The 24,938-nt window shown below is 45.4% G+C and overlaps 1 protein-coding gene across 1 annotated transcript in view; it reads left to right on the plus strand.

Annotated features, from left to right (window-relative positions):
- Positions 1–24,938, plus strand: part of MSH5 (MUTS-homolog 5) — a 271,881-nt gene that overhangs the window by 155,664 nt on the left and 91,279 nt on the right. Inside the window, exons 18-19 of the mRNA XM_087694530.1 lie at positions 13,201–13,282; positions 13,376–13,449. Of these exons, the coding sequence (XP_087550656.1) occupies positions 13,201–13,282; positions 13,376–13,449 (156 nt within the window). The remainder of the gene's footprint in view (positions 1–13,200; positions 13,283–13,375; positions 13,450–24,938) is intronic.

Consider the following 24,938-nt stretch of genomic DNA (forward strand, 5'->3'; position numbering starts at 1 on the left):
ATCAAGGCAAGTACCTATGTCGGTTTGGAGGCATCACTCATCCAGCAACTACTAGAGCCGAGAGTTGAGCAATCAGAGGTATGGGAGATTATTGTGGAAGGCACGTTAGTTGGTTCTAGGCGATGAGTGTCTGACCACTTATGAGACTTTAGCAAAGCTTTGGACCTCAATCATTCACTCCCTCCACGGTTGTTGGGATCAAGTGTAGGGTGACTCCGAGCTCGCGAGGAGCTCCAACACCACTTCTTACGTACTTGGGGTGGCCATGATTTGTTCTTCATGATGCACGCATGCAACCCTTGGTGGCGCTACTCTCCTCCTCTGTGGCTTCTATCCCCTATTCTCCCCAAACCACCTCAGAGACTTGTATATATGGTCCCAGCTTAACCTTGTTGAGAAATCTGCACAATCACATCCACCATAGCCTCTGTGTAAGGAACAAACAAGGCAAAGAAACACATTGCAAATAAAGCCTTAGACTAGGTCATGTATGCATGGTTTATTAAAACCACTGTTGATGAATACCATGGTCACTTTCCACCTTTCTCCACCTACCAATACCACCTACTGTAAGCCTATAAAAGGCACTCATCCCCACACTCATTTAATCAGTCATTCTCATCAGTTGTACTTGCATTATGCTTGGATAATATCAGTTGTTCTTCTTTGTCAATGCTTATGCCTCATTATAATTGTCTATTTGCTCATTAGTGATCCTCCTTAGCATGCATCCTCAATATTTTAACATGGTATCAGGGCAGGTTCCAAGTTAATGAGTCATTAGGCCACTGATTAGGTCATTCCAATTTGAATTTCTGGCTCCCTCCACTTTCCCATGAATCTCTCACCTATCTCCATAGCCACCCACCTTCAATGGAGGACTTGAATCTCTCTTCCCAGGCCATTTCAGCTCGTGCTTCCTTCTGGGAAAATCTTCTTTGACTCAGGGCGCTCCTCCCTATCATCTCAAGGCCTGACATTGTCATCTCTCAGCTCTAGCATTGCGCCTGCAACGAATCGCTGCCCAAATCTATGCCATTTCCGTTCGTACTATTCAATCCATCTACACACGCCGCGATGCTAACGATCTTCAATGGGGCTTTTGAAGACCCATACCAAGCTCTCTCCCTCTCACAAGGTTTTCCAAATAGCCACCTCTATGAGCTGGAATCAGGGAAAAATCAGGCCCCTATCTGAAAACCCTAAAGGGCAGCCATAGCCATCAAACTTCAAGCTTCTATTTCACTTCATTTTCTCACTCTTTTTAATCAATTGGAGTTTTTACCACTTGGGCTAGATTTCTCACTTAGTTTCCAGTAACACTCGAGGTATCAAACCAGCAAGAAGGGGACATTGTGGAAGATTCAAGTTCAATCCAAGAAGATACAAGCACAATGTCCATTGACACTCATCTAGTGCTTTTAGCACTTATGTTATCTAACACAATCAGCTTTTCCTGTGATCAAATCTGAGTTTTTTTTATGCTACTCCAGCATCAAATCAAGGAGGGGAAGACTCGAACTTGCAAGACCTTGAAGATCCCAAGTGCAAAGGGCATACTAGTCACCTAATCACCTAGTATCTCTTGATACTAATCACCTAGTGTTTCTTGGCACTTGTGCTCAACTCTTCTGTTGCTCAGATCTAAAATTTTTTAAGCTGATTTGCTACTGATCTTGCAAGCTCAACATGAGCAAAGACTCACCGACAACTCAATTCAACGGTGTCGGATTCCATACATGGCAAGGATCAAACTGATCCTAATGAAGAAAGGCTTGTGGTCAATCACAAGTGGTCAAGAGAAAAAACCAAGAGAAGTTGCACTTTCAGTCATATGGGATAAAAATGATAATAAACTCTCATCCAAGCATCTAGGTGTCTTGCTAGCTGAAAAGGACTTGGCCCTCCAAATCTTGGTAATATCCTCCCTCAAATCCTCATCTTAATACAAATGCACAAGAATTTTGATGCTAGTAGTGGTTCCTATAGCTCCCTCCATGAGAACCAACTGCACCAGTGCATGATCCAATAAAGTGGTTCCTAGAACAATACCGACTAGACCCACTCTATCACAAGCCTAGTAATCTATACAAACATCTGTCCAACTTGGAGAAGATCCTAGCCCCAATTGTCCTATCTTTTTTGGAAAACTGCAAAGAACTTGTGGATTTGCTATTGTTCGCACTCGCTCTGAAAAATGACTGTTGCAGTCTATTACATGATCGTTTTTTCCCCATTCACAACCCACAAGTATTCAAACTTGCAACTTTGAACTTCTTTCTCAAGATTCATGCCTCAAACCTTATCAAAGGGTTCCCCTTGCATTTGATCTCATCATCTCATACTTCAAACTTAAGAACTTCTCTTGAGCTCATCCATCTTTAAGATCTTGATCTCTCTATCTCACTCTTCCACTTTCATCTACACTCCCTCTCCCTCTCCTACTTTAATCTACACTCCCTCTCCCTCTCCTACTTTAATCTACTCCCTCTCCCTCTCTCTCTCCCTCTCCCTCTCCCTCTAACCTCCCCTTCATCTATTTCAAACCTCTCTCTCTTTTTTTTGTTATAATAGGTAATTGTATGAATCATTAAAAAAGTACAAGGCTACACGATTACAAGATGTAGGATGGTTCTAGGTCATTGAGCATAAATCAGATACAGTACACTCAATACATACACTCTGAGATAGCACAATCAAAGTACCAAGGAAGTAGATGGGCTAGAGGGGGGACACAAGAAACTACAGCGTGCTAAGAAAGAAAATCATGTGGAGAATATTCACCAACTCAATCAAGTCAAGCTGCCAATGAAGAGGTCCTTTCAAGCAGGCTATATGACTTTGCACTCTTGATGAAGCATCAAAGATGAACACATTCCTCATAGTCCATATGTGTCAACAATCTTAGAAATGTAAGAAACTTATGGATAATAACACATGGGAGTTAGTGCCCTTACCTGAAGGCAAGAAAGCTATTGGCTGCAAATGGGTGTACAAGGTCAAGTCAGATGGATCTATTGAGTACTATAAGGCATGGCTGGTTGCCAAAGGATATGCGCAGACTCATGGTATTGATTATGAGGAGACCTTTGCTCTAGTGGCTAAGATGGCCACTGTAGGGGGTGTCATAGCAGTGGCTATATCAAAAGGTTGGAACATACATCAAATGGATGTTAAGAATGCCTTCTTGCAAGGAGAGTTTCAAGAAGTTTTATGTGGAGCAACCACTTGGTTATGTAAATGAGAATCGTCCAGATTATGTATATAGTCTTCGTAAGGCCTTGTATGGGAGGACATTTTTAGACCTAGAATGTTTTCACTCTTTCTATGGTCACTAGCACGCAAGACTTTAGGAGTTGGTACATGTTTGGTTATGGGTGAAGATCTTGATTCTTGTGTTAGATGCAAGCAGCCAAAGGAGACATAAAGACAATGGGTTTGAGAGAGAGAGAGAGAGAGAGAGAGAGAGAGAGAGAGAGAGTTTCTTGGATGACCTGATGGTCTGATGTAACAGAAAGTAAGAGATACAGAGAGAGAGAGAGAGAGTATATTAACGTCTCTAAAAGGCCAATGTGGCCTATGAGACCAAAGCAGTACATACAATGATGGTGTGTTTCTCATCTGGAACGATGTAAATATTTACTACTGAATTCAATTATCTTTACGAAAAAAAAAAGACACTGCGTTTGAGATTTCCCTAGGGCTGAGGAGATGCGGAGGACAGCCCATAGAGTGGTTTTTTGTGCACTGTAAAGTCTATGATCCTGACATGGGAGATGGTTTCTCAGGTCATTGATAGAGGCCCATCCCGTGGATATGAGGATTTCCAAGATGTCATACTCACCTGGTCTCAGGACAGCTTCTGAGCAGGGTTGCTATGCCAGATTTTTCAAAGACTATGCAGACTCAAGGACATTGTTATAGATGGAATCTTACAGCTAGAATTGTTGCTTGGTCTATATGGACTGCGAGATACAGCTACGCTATAGATCCATTGGACATATCCACTGCATACACTCTTCAGTATTTGGACTAAGATTGCCCATACATTTTGTCGGAGATGGGTGAGGATATAAGGTACTTAAGAGAATATGATTCTCAGGACCTGAGATTTTTGTATCTTCTTTCAATGTCAGCCACATATGGTCTGGTACTAGATACATCCTTATTGGTCATCATACACTTCCCCTTTGTTTGTATTAGAAGACCCTTACATGGCTGTTCTGTACATTGTACTTTGCCTTGCAATACTTTGTCCAGAAAGATCTAATGATGGAATTTATTTTCTCTAAAAAAAAAGGAAGGGCCTTTATAGTGATGGATGTGTTTTGCAGAGCATCAAGTTCTTTACTTCATTGGCACAAGTCCTCTGGTTTTGGGGCATGTGACTCTAAGCAGCCAAACTAGTAACCACATGAGGATTTCACATGGGTTCCCTGTTGAAGTCTAATGAGGTTTCTTGTGTATGCCATGTGGGGATTGACATTATTTTAGAGCAGAAATTGGCACCTCTTCTTTTGAGCATCAAATGGAAAATCTGTGATTGGAGCTCAGTGAGGCTTTCATTAGTAGGGAGAGTGGTCAGCACTAACCAGGTTCTTCTTGCGACCATATGGTGCCTCACTTTCTGCTTGGCATTCTCTAGCTCATGCATTGGCTATGTGAAGCACCTCATTAGGAACTTTATTTGTTCGTGAGGAAATGGGACCCCAGCTAGGGCAAAAGTGGCTTGGGATGCCATTATACATCATCTGTCTAGAGGATTCTTAGGGATCATAGACCTAGACAATTAGAGCATAGCCTTATTGATTAAGCTCATTGTTAAGGGTCTCCTTCCAGGTGAGGAGTCTTGGAAGAATATTTTAACATGGAGTCTTTTGTCTATTACACCTATATATGGAGGTCCATGGCAGCCTAGCATCCATTTGATCTTTTAGGACATCAAAATGAGAGCCTTACGGAGGAGTTTTGAGGTTGGACTGGTAGCGTCCATCATCAAAACTGGAGATCTATTCATCTGGCCTTCAGCATCTCCCACCAACCATTGTTGAAGAGAGGAGGCAACGTCTTCTCTTCGATCACTATCTGCAGTCAGAGTCAGGTCACAAACAGAGGGCATACCTATCCCAGGGGAGATTCTCTATGTAAGTTGCTTTCTCAGTTTCAGGAGCTACCACAAGAGATCCAAAGGCAGAGATTACAAGGTCTCAAAGGTGCCAAAGATAGAGCCCATGACAAAGGGACTCCTTCCTAAGAGGACACATATAGCCACTTGTTTGATCTGGTTTGTCTCTTCTCCACAGGAGAAAAAGTATCTATCCTCCTCATTTGCTCAAAGTCACTCCTCAAATTTTCCCATCACTTGCGGAGCATATCAATAGTTTGTCTCTAGATCCTAGAGAGAGTATAGTAGAGATATCCTAAAGTCAATGACATGGTTACACCTTGCGGTCTAAATGAGTCCAGCTATTATGCTAGCAATCCTCTCTATGACAGCAACCCTCAATCACTATGCATATGAGCGATCTCGTGTGAGAATCTCTCTCAAGTTCAAGTGGACAATGAGAAATGAGTTGCTAACTTCACATATCGTTGTTTCCACATGCTAGGACTCTGCCAGTGAAGTTACTTTTGCACATGTCGCTACCACCAAAGCCTCAGCTTGCCTGGTTGTTTCTCTTCCTCCAAGAATTTTGCATTATTAATGTCATCTTCATCCTCGAACAAGTCCCAAAGATCTTTCTTATCTGGTGGTATATAGTCTCCATTTTTGCATTTTGAAATTGCTCTCCAAGTAAATTACCTACATTATTCAAGAGGGCTTTTGACATTTTGGAAACGAAGGGTCCTACTAAACAGTAATTTTAGTAGCTACCCTATTGCAAGGACTAAAGCTAGCTTTCAGGCATTACGCAGACTGATTGGGAACAAGTTTACCACAACCAGGCCCTAGTGGGGGACTGATTTCTTACTCTGGAAAGAAAATCAGTCGAAACCCTCTAGTAGGGTCATGGAGCAAGGGCATGAAACTTTATCCCATAGCTTTAGTTTCCCGTGCACAGCTTTGTAAAAGGTCCGCATCAGTTTCCCCTAATCTACTCAGATTGCCCTGTTTTAGGAATGACACTCTATGCCAATGATGTAGGACCAAAAGAGGATTACTTATATATATGCGCCTGTCTACTACTGATTATGGTGGGATTTCTCTAAATGCTTTCCACCTCACTATTCCTTGGCTCCATGTAACAAGTTATATGCTTCTTTTTCCTTTTTTTGAAAAGAAAACTGTATTGCACCTCAGATAAGCCACACCAGTCCGAGAGACTTGGACTCACTACATGAGGAGGATCCTCTCATGAATGTACAAAGCTTCAGAGGCTGACACTTCAGCAAGCTTGGAGCCTCATGAGATAAGACTTACACAGAGCATAGTGGGAGGATCAGTGGACTTTAACATGTTGCGAGAGCGCCACCTCTCTACAAAGAGGATATCCTGATATTGCAGGAAGTTACTACCAGGATAGAGCCACACCTACTGGCCAGCAGCTGTGGGAGCCACAGAGATACAAGCTGGTGTTTGCATACAGTAGTGGATCTAGTCAGTAGAGGGTTCAGGCATCATGTTTCAGGGAGAGCCGTGTGTGACTCTGTGGGAATAGAGGATGTGTTAATTGGTCTACTGGCTATTTATACTTGGCAATCTTGGAAAGCAAGGTCTAGTAGGCAGCATACTTGGCATGACCCTCTCGGATTAATCACTGATTCAGCTAGTTCCCTTTGAGAGGGTCAAATGAGCCCATTCCAGCATCGAGTTTCCAGAGCAATTGTTCTGTGATGATAATCTTAGAGAGTTGATCTTACAGATTTGGAGGTCTGGATCATTCTCAACTGGATGGGAACCTAGAGACTTAGATGAGAGTCTATAGGAGATGAGTTCATTGTTTAGGAATGAGGCCATAAGGAGGAGATGGGATCTTCTAGAGAATGAGAGAACTGTTAGAGCAACATTGCCTGTACTACAGAGGGACGATGAGAGACACACAGGGTGCAGATGGGTGGCTGAGAGGATGCACATCACCAGAATAGAGATTGATGCCATGAAAGAAGCCAGATCAGAGTACAGGTTTCATGAGAGCGCTTCCTTCTAGACTCATTCTTGAGACAAGGTAAATAGAGATTTCTTTTTCACCATAGGGCCAAAACACTCTAGACAGGGTATACGGTGACTTAAGAGGAGTTGATTGATCCATTTCACAAGGCCCTCTAGAGGCAGGACATGTGGTTACACAGTACTATACAGCCTTGCTAGGATCTGCAACTAGACCCCTAGGCTACAAGAGGGATAGAGAGATAGTATGGAAAAGCATTGGGAGAGCAGGCATAGATAGGATGAGTAGATATCTTATGGCTCTTTTTATAGAGGAGATAGAGAAGGCACTTCTAGCACTACCCTTGGGCAAGTGCGTAGAAGAAGATGGGCCGGATAAGTCCTTTATGAACTTCTGGGATCTCATTAGTGCAGGTCTTATCTTGGCTTTTGAGGAGATCATGGAATCAGGGCTTATGCTGGAGAGACTTTCAAGGGAACTGATCCACCTCATTCCCAAGGGAAGCAAAGACTCATTGGAGTTCACATAGTGGAGGATGATTGCCTTTCTTGGAACTGCCTACAAGATCCTTGCAAAGGCGATTAGTCTCAGACTAGCACCACTAATGCCATACATTATCCACCCCACCTAGACTGGTTTTGTCCAAGAGCACAACATCTTGGACAACATCTTTACCTTTTGGGAGTCCACTACTCTTTCTCGATCTACGAACCAAGACCTTATTGTGCTCTTTCTCAACTTCAAGAAGGCATATGACTACATGGATTAGGAGTTCTTGGAGAGCACAATGCTGAGGATGGGATTCCTAAAGCAGTGGGTTAGGGGAGTAGCGGCTCATACAGGGCAGCTCTGAGAGGATGAGGAAGAAAAAAGAGGCTTTCTGCACATTTGGGACTCAGACACCTTTCATGCCACCCTCAGATGGTTTGGCATTATAGCCCACCAAATTGGTTGTTCACATAAACATTGTACTTTTGATGTACTTAGTTACTCTTCAAAAAAGTCCCTTGTACTTCGTACTTACCTTGGGGATTCTCTTCAAGGTGTTATTAATAGAACTCTCTTTTCCTAGAGAAAAAAGGGGGAGTAGCAACTCTCTACTTCATCAGCACACAGCTAGGTTATGACCAAGGGATTCAAAGGAGAGAGATTCAACAGTCAAATATCAGTGAGACAGGGTCTCCCATTAGTCCCCTTCTTGTTTGTATTCATAGGAGAGGCCATGAGATCTTTCTTGAGAGAGAGACCCACGGGTATTAGAGGCCTCAAGCTACCAATCCTTGAGTTTGAGAAGTTCTTGATATGGAATTTGCTGATGACAGCAATTTATTTAGACAAGGATGAGAATAACGTTAGGGTTATTTAGATGGGAATGAGAATAACCTTAGGGCCTTTGCAAAAGCTGTGGTGATTTTTTGCAAAGTAGTAGGTGCCTTAATTAATTGGCACAAGTCCTATGATTTTTGGATATGTGACACTAGGCATTCGGAATGGCTGACTACACAAGGATTTCATATGGCTCTCTTAAGGAGTCACATTTTAAGATGCTATGTGGAGTTTGAAATTACCTTAGAGTAGTAGTTGGCACCTCTTCTCTTGAGCAGGAGACAAAAGCTCTTGAATTGAAGCTCCACAATACTCTCATTAGCGGGGAGAGTAGTGGTAGCCAACCAAGTCCTTCTTGTGACAATGTGGTGCATCACTTCTTGTTGGGCGCTCTCCAAGTCTTGCATTGGACAAGTGAATCGCCTTACTGAGAAATTTATTTGGTTAGGAGGAGACCAAAGTCCTAACTAGAGCAAAGGTTTCATGGGATGTTATCATATACTCTAGTTCTAGAGGAGGCTTGGGGATCATAGACCCATGTTGCTAGAGCAAATCCTTATTAACCAAGCTCATTGTTAGGGGCCTTTTTCTAGGGGGAGGAGCCTTGGAATAAGCGTTTGGAATAGGGAGGCTATCACACCCACACATGGAAAACCATGGAAGCCCAACATTCACTACATTTCTCAAGAGATTAGGACCAAAGACCTAGGGAGAAAATTTGAAGAAGTCAGACTTACAATTGCTATTATCAAAGCACAGAGATCAGTTTTTGAAATGCTGGATTTTTTAAATCATGACGAACGAATTAGGAGGAGCTTTGAAGTCAAATTTGCAGTTGCTATTATCAAAGCATATAGATCAGTTTTCTTCCAGCCTTCATTGGCCACCACTAACTACAGCCAAAGATGAGAAGGCAGCCCTTTCTCTTCAATCATCATTTGAGATTAGATTTGAGCCACACCCTTGGAGATAGGACTCGCCTCTCTTGGGGGAAGATTCTCTGTATAGGTCATGGCCTTTGTACGAGACTGGTTCATATGTTAGGAGTTACCACAAGAGGTATACTTCTTAGACTTTGGTTTGTATCTTTGGTAGAGGGGACATCCTTCTAGCGGTCATGGCAACTCGCAAAGACAAGAACTTTAATTTTTTTGGTAAAGGAGGGTGGACGCCTCCAAGGAGAGGACTTATATCGGTTGGGGTTAAAGGTGCATGTGCCTATGCCGCCTATATTTACTACATGTCTAGTGTCCACACACTTGTCCACTACAAGTGGCAATTGACCCATCATTGTCACTTATTCTTTGTTCTTTCAGTGACTATTGAATAAGGGAAGGATTGTTGAAGTTCCCACATACTGTTGAACATACACTTCTTCTTGAAGTTCCCCATGTAAAAATGCAGTTTTAATGTCAAGCTAGCACACAATCCAACCATAATGGGTTGCCAAAGCCCTAATGGTGGTCATACAGGATGTAGGAGCAGATGTCTCCTCATAATCAATGCCCTTCTTTTGTGCATAGCCTTTTGCTACAAGCCTAGCTTTGTACTTATCAATGGATCCATCCACTTTTCTTTTCAACTTATAGACCCATTTAGTACCAATGTCTTTCTTTCCAATAGTTAGTGTAACTAAATCCCATGTTTGATAGCAGGTATCAGATAGGAGCTTCTTTATATGAACGAACTCCCCGCCATCACATCGGGAAGCTGCCCCCCCATCACGAAGCACCATCCCCCCCCCAACCCCACGCATTGTCCCCGCCTCCTTCGCATTGAGGCCCGTCCAGGCGGTCACACCACCGATTTGAAAGCAGTAACTCCCTCCCTGGTAGCACAATAGCGTGATAGGTAGGTTTCTAGCAGGGATGCTCATGCCGCATTCTGTGAGTGTCCCCCAGTCAAACACCTTGTGCATCATCCTCTCTGAGGAACAACTCTTAGCTGTCCGTGCCACAGAGCCGAAGTTGAAAGAAATAGCAATCTTTGGTCAGGTTGTTGGACACTCCCTATCGAGGGCCCAACTGTGGGATTGGCTCCACTCCATGTTGCGCATTGGCACAATGCAGATCTTGGAGGCAGTCATCATGGGCCGAGGGATCTTCATGGTTTGACTTACCTCCTCTGCCTTTACTTTCTCATGTGAAGGTGAGTCAGGTTGATTGTCCCCAGACCGATGATGAGAAGGCTAAGATGGCCAAGTTCTTGTATACATCTATAGTGGGCAGTTTGATGTATGCCATGATAGGCACTCACCGTGACATAGCATTTGTAGTGGGAGTTATGACACCTTATATGGCAACACCTAGCTGGCGATATTAGGATATTGTGAAGGGTATCATGAGGTACCTAAAAGACATTGTAGATATGTGCTTTTGCTATGGTGGCTAGGATACTATAGTCCTGGGTTATGCTGACACTAATTATATAGGACATGCAGATAGTAGGAAGTCCAACTCTAGGTATGTCTTCACTTTGCTAGAGGTGTTGTTTCTTGGATGTCTAGGGTGCATAAATGCACAACCTTATTTACTGCCTAGACAGAGTATATTGCAGCCATTGAGGCTTGCAAGGAGGGCCTATGCTTAGGCCGTCTGGTGGGCAGACCTTGGTATTACTATTACTCCTACATTGCATTTAGATTCTATGAGTGTTGTTCAGTTGGCTCGTAATCCAATATGTCATGCGAAGACTAAGCACATTGAGGTTCGCTATTACTTCTTCAAAGAGGTGATAGAGGACAAGTCTATTAAGCTTGTCAAGATCTTCATTGAGGAGATTTTTGCAGATCTGTTCACTGAAAGTCTCTTAGCAGAACGTTTTTCCTTCCTTAGGAAGATGATGGGTGTAGGATGAGATGACATCTATTCCTCATCTTGTTGTACTTTATATACATTCTATACTTTTCTCTTTTTTTTTTTCACTCCTCACTCGAGACATATTCACTTAAGTGGGAGGTTGTTTGGGGTAAAGGTGCTTATGCCTACGCCACTCACACCTTACTACACACATAGTGGCCACACACCTATACACTTTAGGTGGCGGCCCGCCCATCATTGTCACTTATTTTTTATTCTTTTAGTGTATTGAATAAAGGAAGGTCAGTCACACATTGTGACTATTGAAGTTCCCACATACTATGTCTCTCTCTCTTGCTCTCAAGCTTTGACCTCCATAGCTCTTTACTCTTACTTGTGCTCACGTGCTTCCAGTCTAGCTCTTTTTTCAGTATCTCACAAAGTTCACAGGGTATCCTAGATAGGGGATTAGAGTAGTGGCACACTTCGAGAGGAAGTGGCACATTGGCCTAGACCCAAGCACTTGTCTTATGATGGATGGAGATATTGGGCTTATCAAAGAAGGCTTTTATAGAGATTGTAGTGGGATCTAGGAGAGTGGGTATGGAAAGATCTTTTTCTTGATAGACCATGTGGTGTGACCTTCTTTGGCTATACTTCTAGGCTCGCGAGAAGGATACAGATGCATATGATTATAGCACAACTAGAGCAGCCACCTCCCATTGGCACAAGTAGGGCATCTCATAGAATTTCTTATCAAGATTTTGGAGGAAGCTAGATGAGAGCTTTAGGCCTAGGAAGATATCCCTCTTCCTATGACTATTAGCTGACAAGAGCTTAGCAATTAGCACTTGGCTTGGATACGATAGGGAGCCAATGGCATGTGTGAGATGCAACAAGCGAGAGGAGACATAGAGACATTGCCTATGGGACTATCCCAAGGCATAGGAGGTTTGGAGAGCCCTTAGGATGACATTCCCCATGGTACAGTAGAGATCATGGTCATGACTTGGGGGGCTATAGTCACAGACAAAGGCCCATCTTGCAGATATAAGGATGTTCAGGGGAGCTGGTCTTTCCTCATTATTGGGCAGCATTTGAGCCGGATTTCTGCTCCAGACTTTTCACAGCCATGGTACACTAGGAGACACTATCACAAATGGGAGTTGATTGCTAGTATCATAGCCTGGTAGATCTGGATCGCGAGACAGCCATGTCATTGACCTTCAGGATGTATCCACAATCAAGACTCTTTCGAGGATTTCGACAAATATCATCCACAGTCTCCATGGGAGAAGGGAGAGAATAGAGGGAGGATCTGATAGGATGAGGAGAGAGGGAGGATCTGATAGGATGAGGAGAGAGGCCTTCCTGCAGATCTGGGACTCTTGCACGTTTTTCCATATGACCCCTTAGATGGTCTAGCATTACAGCCCACCAAATTAAATATTCACACAACAGTTCTTGTTTTGTTTCCCTCCTTTCAAAGTGTGTCGGGCATTGTTTTTTAACTTAGTATGAGAAGCTTTACTTATCTTCTCTTTTTTTTTTTTTTTGTGGACATGTGAATTACTTAAGGCACATCAAAGATGGGCAGTCATCATTCCACAATATAATAATAACCATTTTGATGGGAGGATAGTAATCTCTGCATGCTATTTTTCAGCCATTCTTTCCAGAAATAAATCTTAACACAAACTTTCACACTTTTCTTGGTAAAACAAGTTGTCAAATATTCTAAGTTTCTTGTAGAGGAATTTCTTGCTTACTCACTTGCTCATAATGAGGGCTCTAGTCATTTGATTCTTATCTGGAAAATGAGCAAGAACAAGTTCCTATAAGCAATAGTAATCTTTTTGTTTTATTTGGATGGCACATTGTTTCTTGTCATGACGATTGAAAGTTTCAAGTTTTTTTTTCATGTTTTTACACATTTCATGAATTTCTCGTGTGTACAACATTTCAAGGTTGCATCTCATGAGTTGAGGAGGCTTCCTAAACAAGATTCTGTCATATATGTTGGATCAATTGTCTACCTGCCCCAAATAGGTTAGTTCTGCAAACATTTTTTTAAAACTGTAGTAATATACCTACTTCTTTCCAAGCTATTAAAATTGTAGATGGTGGTGTTTCTTCAATCAGGTTATCTGATGTCATTGCATGGGAACAGACTCGATACAACCATGATGAGGAGCTTGCCCGATTTTGAGTTTGTAGTATGCACATTTCCTAATCTACTGCCTCTTTCAGGAAGAATGCATATAGTCAAAGCTAGTTTTGTTTGTCAAAAGGAAAGTGGCTGTCCTTGTATTTGTATCCCAACCAGACGATCTTGTTCTTCAGAAGCTGGAAGAACTTGTAAAATATATTTATAAGGAGCTTAGGATCCATTGTCAGAAAATGTGCCCTCTCTTCCAAATGGGACCAGCTCTCAAATATATGCCATGCTATATGCAAATTCTTTGAAGATAACCTCCACAGGTCTAACCAGTCAAAAATATGACTTTTACTTCTCTTCCGTTCTAGTGTATCTCTATTCCCAGCTGAGGGAATGTCCCAATACCTCCCCTTGAAATGTTGGTATCTCTTCATTGTTGGTCATCCATCAAGAAACCTCTTCAGTGTGATAGAAATCTAGTGAAAATCCATCACTTGATCAGATTTCTGGTTAAAGAATGATGGTGCTATGTGTAAATTATGGACTGACAGTGAGACATTTCAGACACAGATTGGCCTCTTCAAAAAAGGAGACATCTTTCTCACAGTGGTGGCTATTAGTGGAGAGGGTGTGTTTACTTTCTCAGTACTGTAGATGCTTGGGGTGCCATATCTTGTTATTCACCCTACAAGATGGTGAATTTCAGTGGTGCTACTCCTCCATGGCTTGTTTAACCCATTCCCCTAAAGTGCCTTGAGAGGCATTTTTCAAGAAGAGAAAATCTAATTAATCAATCCACTCAAGAAAAAGTATGCCTGGACAAAAGACAGTAGAAAGCATAGGCAGAACTGTCTCCTCCAACTCCTCTGCTGCATTATCAGCCCAAGGACAATATGGCAGAACTGTCTCCTCCAACTCCTCTGTAAAATGGGCCATCAAAAATCTGCTTATCCTATCTGTAATCACACTTCTAGTATCCATAAGACAAGTGCTTGGGTCTAGGCCAATGTGCCACTTCCTCTTGAAGTGTGCCACTTCCTCTTGAAGTGTGCCACTACTCTAATCCCCTATCTAGGATACCCTGTGAACTTTGTGAGATACTGAAAGAAGAGCTAGACTGGAAGCAGGTGAGCACAAGCAAGAGTAAAGCATGTCTAGCCCATTTTACAGAGGAGTTGGAGGAGACAGTTTGCTGATAATGCAGCAGTCTATCTAGATAGGGATGAAGGTGACTTAGGGCATTTGTAATGGCCATGGAGATATGTTGCAAAGCAGCAAGCGCCTTAATTAATTGGCGCAAGTCCTATGGATTTTGGATATGTGGAACTAGGCATCCAGAGTAGCAATTGCATGAGGATTTCATGTGGGTTCCTTGTGGGACTGCAATGAGATAACTTGGATGCCATGTGGGGATTGCTATTACCTAAGAACAATAGTTGGCACCTCTCCTCTTGAGTTTCAGATAGGAGCTTCTTTATACGAACGAACTCCCTGCCTTCACGTCACGAAGCTGCCCAGAGTTGAAAGAAACAACGATCTTTGGTCAGGTCGTTGGACACTCCACATCGAGGGCCCAATTCCGGGAGTGGCTCCACTCCACGCCACACATTGGCACAGCGCAGATCTTGGAGGCAATCCTCATGGGCCGAGGGATCTTCATGGTTTGACTCACCTCTACGGACGCAGCTCGTGAGTTAGTGGAGAGCTCGCCCTATGCCTCCACGAAGGGGGTCATTTACATGGTTCCCTGGTATAGCAGCTTCACAGTGGAGACATTTGCGCTCCACAACAGATTTCTCAGACATCTAGTCACCTTACCTTTCCCCGGACTGGCAGTAGAGTACCGCCAGTTAGTGGAGGACTTTGGACGGCTCTTCGGCACAGTTCTTCCTGCCTCCTTTGCGGATGTAGTGATAGCTGTTGCAGGAGTCCCAAAGATACAAGTCGCAGTGAAAGACACAAAGAGTATACCCAAGTTCCTAGAGATTGAGTCAGGAGGTCACTCCTTTAGGTAGCAGGTCACCGTGACTCGGCAACCAGGACAGTGTATGCGCTGCCACGACTTTGGGCATCCAGGCAGCAGCAGATTGCATGCGTTTCGGAGTCAAGGCGACTCCGCCGACAGGCCCGCAGGTGGACGCTGACGGCTTCACACGGTTCCAAAGACAACAAAGAGGGGGACGGCAAGGGGGCAACGGTGAGCTCCTCAGACATAACCTTGTCAGCAGGGATCAGGAGAGTGAGCGACGCCCCTCTAGCAAAGCACTTCGCAGCCGCCCTTGGCCGCTCCACCTGGGAGGACCGCATTCCCCCACATCCACCACCCGTGCCACAAACTATCTCACTTGAGATCCCATAGCCCCCATACCCACCCCCTCCACCTCCCAGGGATCCCCCACTGACCTTGGTCCACAGGCCCCCCATTGCAGGGCCACTAGCTCTCCCCCACAGTTGTCATGCTCCTCTGACCACCCCACTAGCCCTCGATCCTCTTCCCCCCCACCAACTCCAAATGAGGGGTAGGGTCCATCTACTAGCACCACCGAATGGACCAAGCTATGCCTTTTTTCTTCAGTCCTCTCATTCAAGGGATTGGACGATGACACAGATAGAGGAGGTGAAGAGTTAGGTGGCGGACCAATCTCCCACTGGATGGAAGATGGACTAGCACTGTTTGCACAACAGTGGCCAAGTTGCATGATGGGCATTAACTGGTGGGCTCGTGCTGAGGTCCCACACTTGAGCATTATCTTTTGTGCCCCTCTACAGTGGAGAGCTCCGATGGACGTGATCGAGTGAGCCCTGGTACAAGCTGCCCGTTTCTACCAGTGTACAGAGTCACGACTCTGAGTACGGCTGATAGATGCATTGTCAGTACCACTTGGAATATCTATCACCCCTATGATCCGGCCGAGGGCCACCATGGGGGATTGGAGTTTGCCGTCTAGACTGGCGGCAAAGCATACTTGCATGCCTCATAGCTTCTCCTCTTCATCAGCAACCTTCACACCAAACAGATGCCTGTTTGGTCAGTCATAGGTTTCCCCATGAGCTTACACCTTGCATCCTGGAATGTGAATAGCCTCCACTACCCGTGGGGCATGTGGTTCCAGGAAATTGATTGTTTGGCAAGAGCTGTAGCCTGCCCTTGCCGGACGAATCGACATCTTACTTCTACAGGAGCATAAGCTCACCCCCACCCAAGCCCAGCGGGTAGGGAAGGTACTCCCACGCAGCTCGCACACTTACTGGGAGCACACCATAGGTGCCCACGGCAGAAGTAGAGGCATATGCACCTCTATTGGTCCGAGTCTTACCGCTTGTGTACGAAACCACGGGACGATAGTGGCAGGGAGGGTGCTATGGATAAGATTGGATATTGGGGACTCGTGCCTTGGAGTCCTTAATATCTATGCCCCTACGGAGCTTAGGGCACACAGGAGGTTTTGGGTGGAAATCGCGGAAGGACTCCCAGAGGTGGACTTCTGGATTGTTGGAGGAGACTTCAACAACCTAGAGGCTTTGGAGGACCAGTAGGGCAGAGGGAGAAACTATCAGGCATGGCCGAGGAGGAGGAGGCATGGGAGGTCTTTCTACTGACAATAGGAGCACGCAATGCCTGGAGAGACCCTACCTTCCACAGAAGGGATAGGTCGCTGGACTTTTCTTTGGGATACAGGCGGCTAGGTGGAGTCCTGCTAGAGCGGTTCGACACGTTTTATGTGGGAGAGTGGGGAGGCTCTCGGGGAGGCCAGATTGGGTAGTTGGCAGGCTCCACATTGTCAAATCATTGCCCTGTTCTCCTGACACTAGATCCTCTAGCATCTACCCTAGATACATGATCTTGTCGGATCCCTGACTCGATCTAAAGGAGGGAGGAGGTGACGAGACAAATAGAGCAGATTTGGACCAGAGAGTGGGGTAGGAGGGACAAGATATCGCAGAGGAGGTTGCAGAGGTCCTAACTCAGTCGAGCAGAATCTGTCAAGAGGCAACTGTAGAGGCCAGGCAGCAAAGCTAGGAGGAGGAGAGAGCACTCCGGTGGGACTTTGCAGCCACGTAGAGATTATTACAGGAGGCACCAGGGGATCCCACTCTCCATGCACAGGAGGTTCACGCGCGAGTAGCCATTGCTGGCCTAGAGGACATGCGCTCAGAGTTTTCTTTCCGCACCTGAGCAGCTTTCTGGGCACAGAAGGGGGACACGATGTGCAGAGAGTTTTTCGAGGTGCAGCTCAAGAGAGTAGATACGCAGCCTCCGAGATTACTATGGGAGGACCCGTTCTAGCCCAGACGAGGTGGTGGAGATTTCCACCGACTACTACAGACACGTCTTCCAGTAGGAGACAGCCTCAGCTAGAGAACAACGATGTAGATAGCAGGTCTGGGATAACATCCCATCCCTCGTTGCAGAGGAGATGAGACGCTCCCTCCTAGCCCCCTTCACAGAGAAGGAACTAGAGGAGGCTTTCCATACACAGGAACGGCAAAAATTCCTGGGAGAGGATGGCCTCTCTAAGGCTTTCTTCACTACCTTCTAGGAAGTGGTGAAGGACCCCCTACTAATGTCCTTTTAGGAGATTTTCACTTCACGACAGATGCCAGGGAGGCTTTCGGTAGGCCTTATCAGTCTTCTTCCCAAATAGGGAGACCGGTTGGAGCTTTCCCAGTGGAGACCGATCACCTTATTGTCTGTGGCCTATAAGGCACTGACAAAGATGATTGGTAGGCGACTACTCCCCGTGCTTCTAGACATCATCCATGACACACAGACAGGCTTTGTCCAGGATAGGAGCATCCTGGACAATGTATTCACCTTCTTTGAGGCGACAAAGTGGGCCTAGCATAGTGGGCAGAGACTGGCCTTACTACTCTTGGATTTTGAGAAAGCCTATGACAGGATGGACTGGGATTTCCTAGAGGGCACCATGGTGAGGTTGGGTTTCCCCCAGGCTTGGATTTGCGGGGTCTCCGCACTTTACACGTCAGCCACCAGCAAGGTTCTCGTAGGAGGTAGACGAGGGGAGGAGTTTTGGCTGGAGAGATCTGTCCGACAAGGCTGCCCCCTAGCCCCGTACATATTCCTTCTCTTTGCAGAGGCGATGTCTCACTTACTCAGGTATTATGTGAGCGGATTACGTGGCCTCCGACTTCCAATAAGAGAGGAGACCGAGTTGTTAGACTCAGAGTATGCACATGATACAGCGCTCTACATAGAGAACGACGAGTTGATGCTGGAGAGAGTGAGGCTGGCTCTTGAGGTGTTCTACTCTGCAGCGGGAGCAAAAATCAACTGGCGAAAGTCGGTTGGTTTCCTCACAGACCCGGAGTCTAGAACGGAGTGGGGCGTCCACCTGGGATTTAGATGGGTGAGCAGAGGACAGACCGTCCGGTACCTAGGGTTCCAAGTGGGACTTGACATCACTCCCGCCCAGTAGTTTCTTCCAGTCCTCGATTCTATTCGAAGCTCACCTACTGGAGCACGGCTCACCTCTCACTAGCCAGCCGAGCCCTGGTGGTTAACTAGGTCCTCCTAGCGACGGCCTGGTACATCGCCTCGTGTTGGCGCTTCTCCTCTTCCTGCGCAATGCAGCTTCGCTGCCTAGTGTGGAATTTCCTTTGGTCCGAGTCAGACGGCTCCAAGGACTCCAGGGCCAAGGTGGTGTGGGCGACCATCATACGACATCGGTCAGAGGGAGGGCTTGGGATCATAGACCCAGAGTATCAAAGTATGGCCCTCTTGGGCAAGCTAGTTGTCCACGGCCTCACACCGGGAAGGCAGACCTTGAAGGTCCTATTATAGGAGGGTCTTCAGGACTGTAGACCACGGCTTGGCGGTGAGTCGAGGCCGTCCCTGAGATGAATCTTCACGTCAGCCCAGGTCACCCCCGCCCCCCAAATCACCCTTCCTAGGCAGCTTGCTCCGCGTGTAGCAGGGCCTTTGTATGGCCCTAATCCAGAGCCCCCCAGGTTGCCAGGAGGAGATAGACCGTCAGCCGGTGATTTGGAACCCCAAGGTCAGTGACCAGAAAGAGGCACAGATTAGCGAGCGCCCCCACATCTAATGGGCTGGTTGGGAGGCTGGCCGTGCTCGCACCATCAGGACATGGCGGGAGATATACAAGATGGCAGACGAGGAGGTGTTGCAGCAAGTATTAGGCTGCCAGCAAGGAGTGGAGCTTAGGAGAAGGGAGACAGACGCAGCAATACCTCAGGAGTGGCTTGCTCCTCTGATACGAGAGCCGATAGAGCCCGTATGGACCTCTAGGTGTTCATGAGCAGGCATTCCCCTACAGGTGGAAGGAAGACTGGGTGGCGCTCCACCTGGGACCTTTTTCACACTGCAGGAGGGAGGGCGTTAGAGGGCAGCAAGATGAGGGGATAGCTGTCCTTTCATGGAAAAGGATCTGGGTGATTGGCCTCCAGGGGAAGACATGGCAGCTGGACCTTTTGGTCTTTTGGCAGGAGCTCAAGGAGTGGCGCCTCTGGATCTGGGAAGGACGGCCACTTGATGAGGTGGAGTGGGATCCGGGAGAGTGGCTTTGGCCGGAAACTGTGGTCGCCAAGAAGCCATCGAGGTTCCTGGAGTACACCGCTAGGATTGGCAGACATTACTGATGCAGGAGGATATTGATTGGGCGCAGCACAGCATCACGGAGCCGTTCCGATGGACCTTCTGGCGTTGCCTATGGGACAGGTGGAAGCAGAAAAGGGTATCGTATTTTTTATGGCTGGTGGCACATGGAGGCTTGGCGGTGGGAAGCTGGCTTGCCCAGATGCAAAAGGAGGGAGTTTGTAAGCACTACATACAGCAGTCTATGGAAACCCCAAAGCACTGCCTTTGGTCGTGTGAGGCGGCACAGCTAGTGTGGAGAGGAGTATGCCGCATCCTTCGCCGCATAGCACCCAGCCTTGGATGTATCTCTTGGGGAGCTTTCTGCTGGCAAGCGGTCAGCCAGGGCCGTCACCTTCTGTATGAGGCCGAGATGCAGGATACGATATTCATTATCGAGGTAGGGTCGTGCGTAGTGGTGGGTTTAGAGGCTCTACCCATCCGCCAAGTATTGGAGCCCAAAGCAGACCGCTCTAAGGTATGGGAAATTATAGGGAGTCTTACTGGCTGGCATATCTGGAAGGCGCCGTGTCAGGTGGCTTTTAGCGGAGAGAGACTTTCAGTACATGCAACCTTAGCAGAGTTCTGGACCTCCATCATCCACTCCCTTCGAGGCCGATGGGAGCAGGTGCAGGGTGAGTCGAGGGCTCGTCAGGAGCTCCGATGTCATTTCATCCGCACTTGGGGCAGCCAGGATCTGTTCTTTGTGATGCAGGCAAGCAGCCCCAAATGGCGATACACCCCCCCTCCATGGCTTCTTGCCCCCATCCCCCCAGACCACCTTGAGAGGCTTGTATATATGATGTATCAGTGACTTTTCTTCAGTTCCAACTTGTCTATTGAGCATGAGTACTCCGTTGTAATCAGTTTTTTTGAGTAATATAATCAACCATTTTACTTGCAAAAAAAGAAAGGCTATAGACGCACCACCATCTCCCAAACTCTTAGTTACTAGGTGAATGTCCCAAAGATGATCCCGTCTCAAGTACATGATACCCAACAGGTGGGGAAGGTTGAAAAGTCCCAAGAGAATGAGTAGGAGGTAGAGGACTTAGGCGCATACTCTAAGAACTTCTCGCCATTAGACCCTACAACAACAGAGTTTACAACGAGAGGACACACGAGAGGGTATATGCTAGGAGGCACCAAAGATAGGTGTGGGCTCCAAAGCCACGCCATTTTGAGAGGCCAAGATGCACCCCATGAGGATACTCTTATGGAATGTGCAGGGCTTTGAAGAATGAAACTTTAGGTAGTGCTAAAGCCTCATGAGGTAGGATTTTCACAAAGCATAAGCGGGAGGATTGATTGATTTTCTCATATTGCAAGAGCACCATCTCTTGGTAGAGAGCATATCCCAATGTCGTGGGAAGTTACTACTAGGCTAGAGTCACACTTACTAGGTGCAGCTGTGGGAGTCATAGAGATATCGGATGGAGTATGCATGTGTTGGGGAGTAATGGATCTAGTTGTCACATGGCTAGGGTATTGTGATTTTGAGGAAAGCTATGTGGGTCTCTACAAAAGTAGAGGAGGTACTTATTGGTGTGTTGGTGCCTGGAATGGCCAGTGAGACTGGAGATGGTTTGAATGTGTCAGTACTCTCTACCACACATCGATCGTTGGATACTAGGGGCAACTTTAATATGGTGAGAGATATTTTGCAAAACAAGAAGTTCCTTAATGAATTGGTACAAGTCGTATGGATTTTGAGTATGCAACACAAGGTAGGCAAAGTGGCCACCATGAGATATTTCACGTTGGTTCCCTGTGGGACCAAAGTGAGTTATCTAGGATGCCATATGGGTATTGAGATTACCTCGAAGTGGTAGTTGGCATCTCTTCCCTTGAGCGTTAGACAAAATCTTCTTTATTAGAGCTCAATGAGACTCTTGCTAGTAAGGAGATTATTGGTTGCCAATCAATTTCTCCTTCTGATCATGTGATACTATCACTTCCTCTTGGACATTCTCTAGGGTGTCCATCAGCCGGGTGAAGCGAGAGGAGCTTAGCTAGAAGAAGATGGCTTGGGATGTCATAATACAACGTAGATCTAGAGGAGAATTAGGGATCATAGACCCATATGAGAGCCTTATTGGTTAAGATCATTCTTAGGGTTTGGTTCCAAGTAAGGTTCCCTAGAACTTCTAATAGGGAGGCTATACGCTATGACGCCTACACATGGAGGATCATGGCAGCCTAGCATCCACTAGTTTTTCGTAAGGAGAAAGGACAGCAGATCAAAGCTTAGCTGAGATTATAGCTGACAGTAAGAAGAGTGTAAGAGTGTGATAGCACAACATCCAATGTAATAATTTGATGTGTGATGCACGTACAAAGTACAACCCTTAAACCTTAGGGTTGTAAGAGGGTGTTCATGCTCGAAGGGTGTAAAACACGATAAGTGCCCAAATTGTGTAACATAGGCATGGAAAATAAAAAGAAATAAGCATGGGGGAAAAAACCTCTTGTATGGAGAGTAAAAAGTATCCCAGTGTCCTGCTGAGAATCATTGACACTCCTTTGTGAGCATAGGCGTGAGTCAAACCCAACAAACCCCCCCAGAGTGAAGAGCGATCAAGATACAAGGGTCATCCACCAAAGGAGATCAAATTTAAGCATTGTAGAATGCTTCAAATCTGTCACGAGAAAGAGCTTTGGTGAACATGTCTATCACAGTAGTGGTGGTAGGACAATAGACAAGGCTGATATCACTTACATATAGCCTCTCTCTCACAATGTGATAGTGGATCTCAATGTATTTCCTGCACGCACGAAACACTAGGTTCCATGGTAGTGCAATGGCACTCTGAACAAAGGAGTAGGCTCCATGATAGATACATCCAAATCAACTAACAAGCGTCTAAGCCATACGCATTCAAGTGTGGTAGTGAAAGCTGCCTTGTATTCAGCTTCACATGATGATGTGGCAACAATGGATTGTTTCTTGCTAAGCCAAGAGATGCAAGATGAGCCAAGAAAGAAACAATTACCACTAGTGGAGTGAGGAGAATCATGATCACGAGCCCAATCAGAATCACTGTAAGCATGTAGGTGCAATGGCCCCCCCTTCACATAAAGCAATCCAGGAGTCCTAGTACCTTGCAAGTAACGGAAAACACGCTTGACAACTTGCTAATGTGACATGTGTGGCTGATGCATATATTTGCTCAGGGCTGAAATTGCAAATTGTATGTTCGGCCTTGTGTTGCATAAGTAAATAAAACATCCAACTGTTGGACCATATGTATGGATATCAAACAAGTCACTATCATCATGCAATGACAGCTTTAGTCCAGGTTCCATTGGTGTACAAACTTTGCAATCCTGTAAGCCAAACCTCTCAAGAAGTTTACCAATGTGTCTAGATTATGACAATCCAATGCCTCTAGCATCATGAATGAATTGAATGCCCAAGTAATAGTGCAAAGGCCCCAAATTTGACATCTCAAAAGTTTGTTGCAAATTTCGTTTGAATGCTGAAATCTGATTAGTATGTATCCCTATAAGCAAAAGATCATGAACATATAGACATATGACCAGCAAGGATCCCCCCTCTTTACATGCGTAAAGGATAGACTCTGATGAGCTATTTATGAACCCTTGGCTGAGTAAAAAGGCATCAATCTTTGCATACAAAGCTTGAGGAACTTGCTTCAAACTCTATAAAGCCTTTTTCAGCTTGCACACAGTGTTCGGATCCTACAATTGCAAAACCAATGGGCTGTTGTACATACACTTCTCTTAAAGTTCCCCATGCAAAAATGCAATCTTTATATCAAGATGATGCACAGTCCATCCATAATGGGAGCCAAAGCAACCATAGACCTAATGGTAGTCATGCGGGATGTAGGAGCAAATGTCTCCTCATAGTCAATGCCCTTCTTTTGTGCATAGCCCTTGGCCTTATATTTGTCAATGGATCCATTTGCATTCCTTTTCAACTTGTAGACTCACTTTGTACTAGTGGCTTTCTTCCCAACAGCCAAGGACACTAAATCCCATGTTTGATTCTTTATGATGGAATCAAACTCAACTTGCATTGTTGCCATCCAATGCACACTACGTTGTGCATCCTCAAAACATTCACACTCCTCATCATCAAATGTATCTGTTACCATAGCAAACTCCATGGTATGTGCACCATCATGCAAACGAGCTTGCCTTCTAGTATGACCAGCAATAGGAGCATCCAAATGACTATCTTTCATAGTTTGCAAATACCATCTAGGCATCTACCTAGCCTCCTAACTGTGTACAAGCTTTTGTTGAATTTCAATTTCAGCAGGTTGCTGAATATTCAGATCAGCTATGGGCTGATTTTCTGCATTGCCCAATGGAGCATAGAAGACATGTATTCCCTCCCTCGGACCGAATGAAGAGTCTTTACCTTGCAGCCAGATTGATTTTCGGCAAGTGCCACAAAAGCCAAAAATGCATCATACACTTCTAACATTTTTACCAAAAAGTAGACCCAACAAAAACAAGTCAAGTCATCAATGAAAGTGACAAAATAGTAAGAACCACCCAATGACTTTGTCTGCATAGGGCCATATACATCTGAATGCACAATCTATAATCTAGCAATTGCTCTAAAAGGCAACATCACGAGGAAATGAAAACCGATGCATTTTTTCCAAAATGCATCCCTCACATATATGCTCAGGAGGTCTCTCAAAGAGAGGTAAGCCATGAAGCATCTGTGTACACTGCATAAGCATCAAGCTGCCATAGTTAACATGTCCCATGCAAGCATATCATAACTCTACCTGTTACATAGCAGGAGTGAGAGTAGATGCTAGATAGACCGATTGATAAACTAAAAAGGCATCCAACTTATATAACCCATGACATAGAGTGCTAGTCAAAACCAAAGTCATGTGTTTCTTATCTCTGACCATACATCTGTCATCATCAAAGGTGACCTGTAAACC

The sequence above is a fragment of the Lygodium microphyllum genome, chromosome 15, assembly GCF_053477565.2.
Source record: "Lygodium microphyllum isolate KBCC chromosome 15, Lygodium_microphyllum_v1.1.10, whole genome shotgun sequence".
NCBI classification, from domain to species: Eukaryota; Viridiplantae; Streptophyta; class Polypodiopsida; order Schizaeales; family Lygodiaceae; genus Lygodium; species Lygodium microphyllum.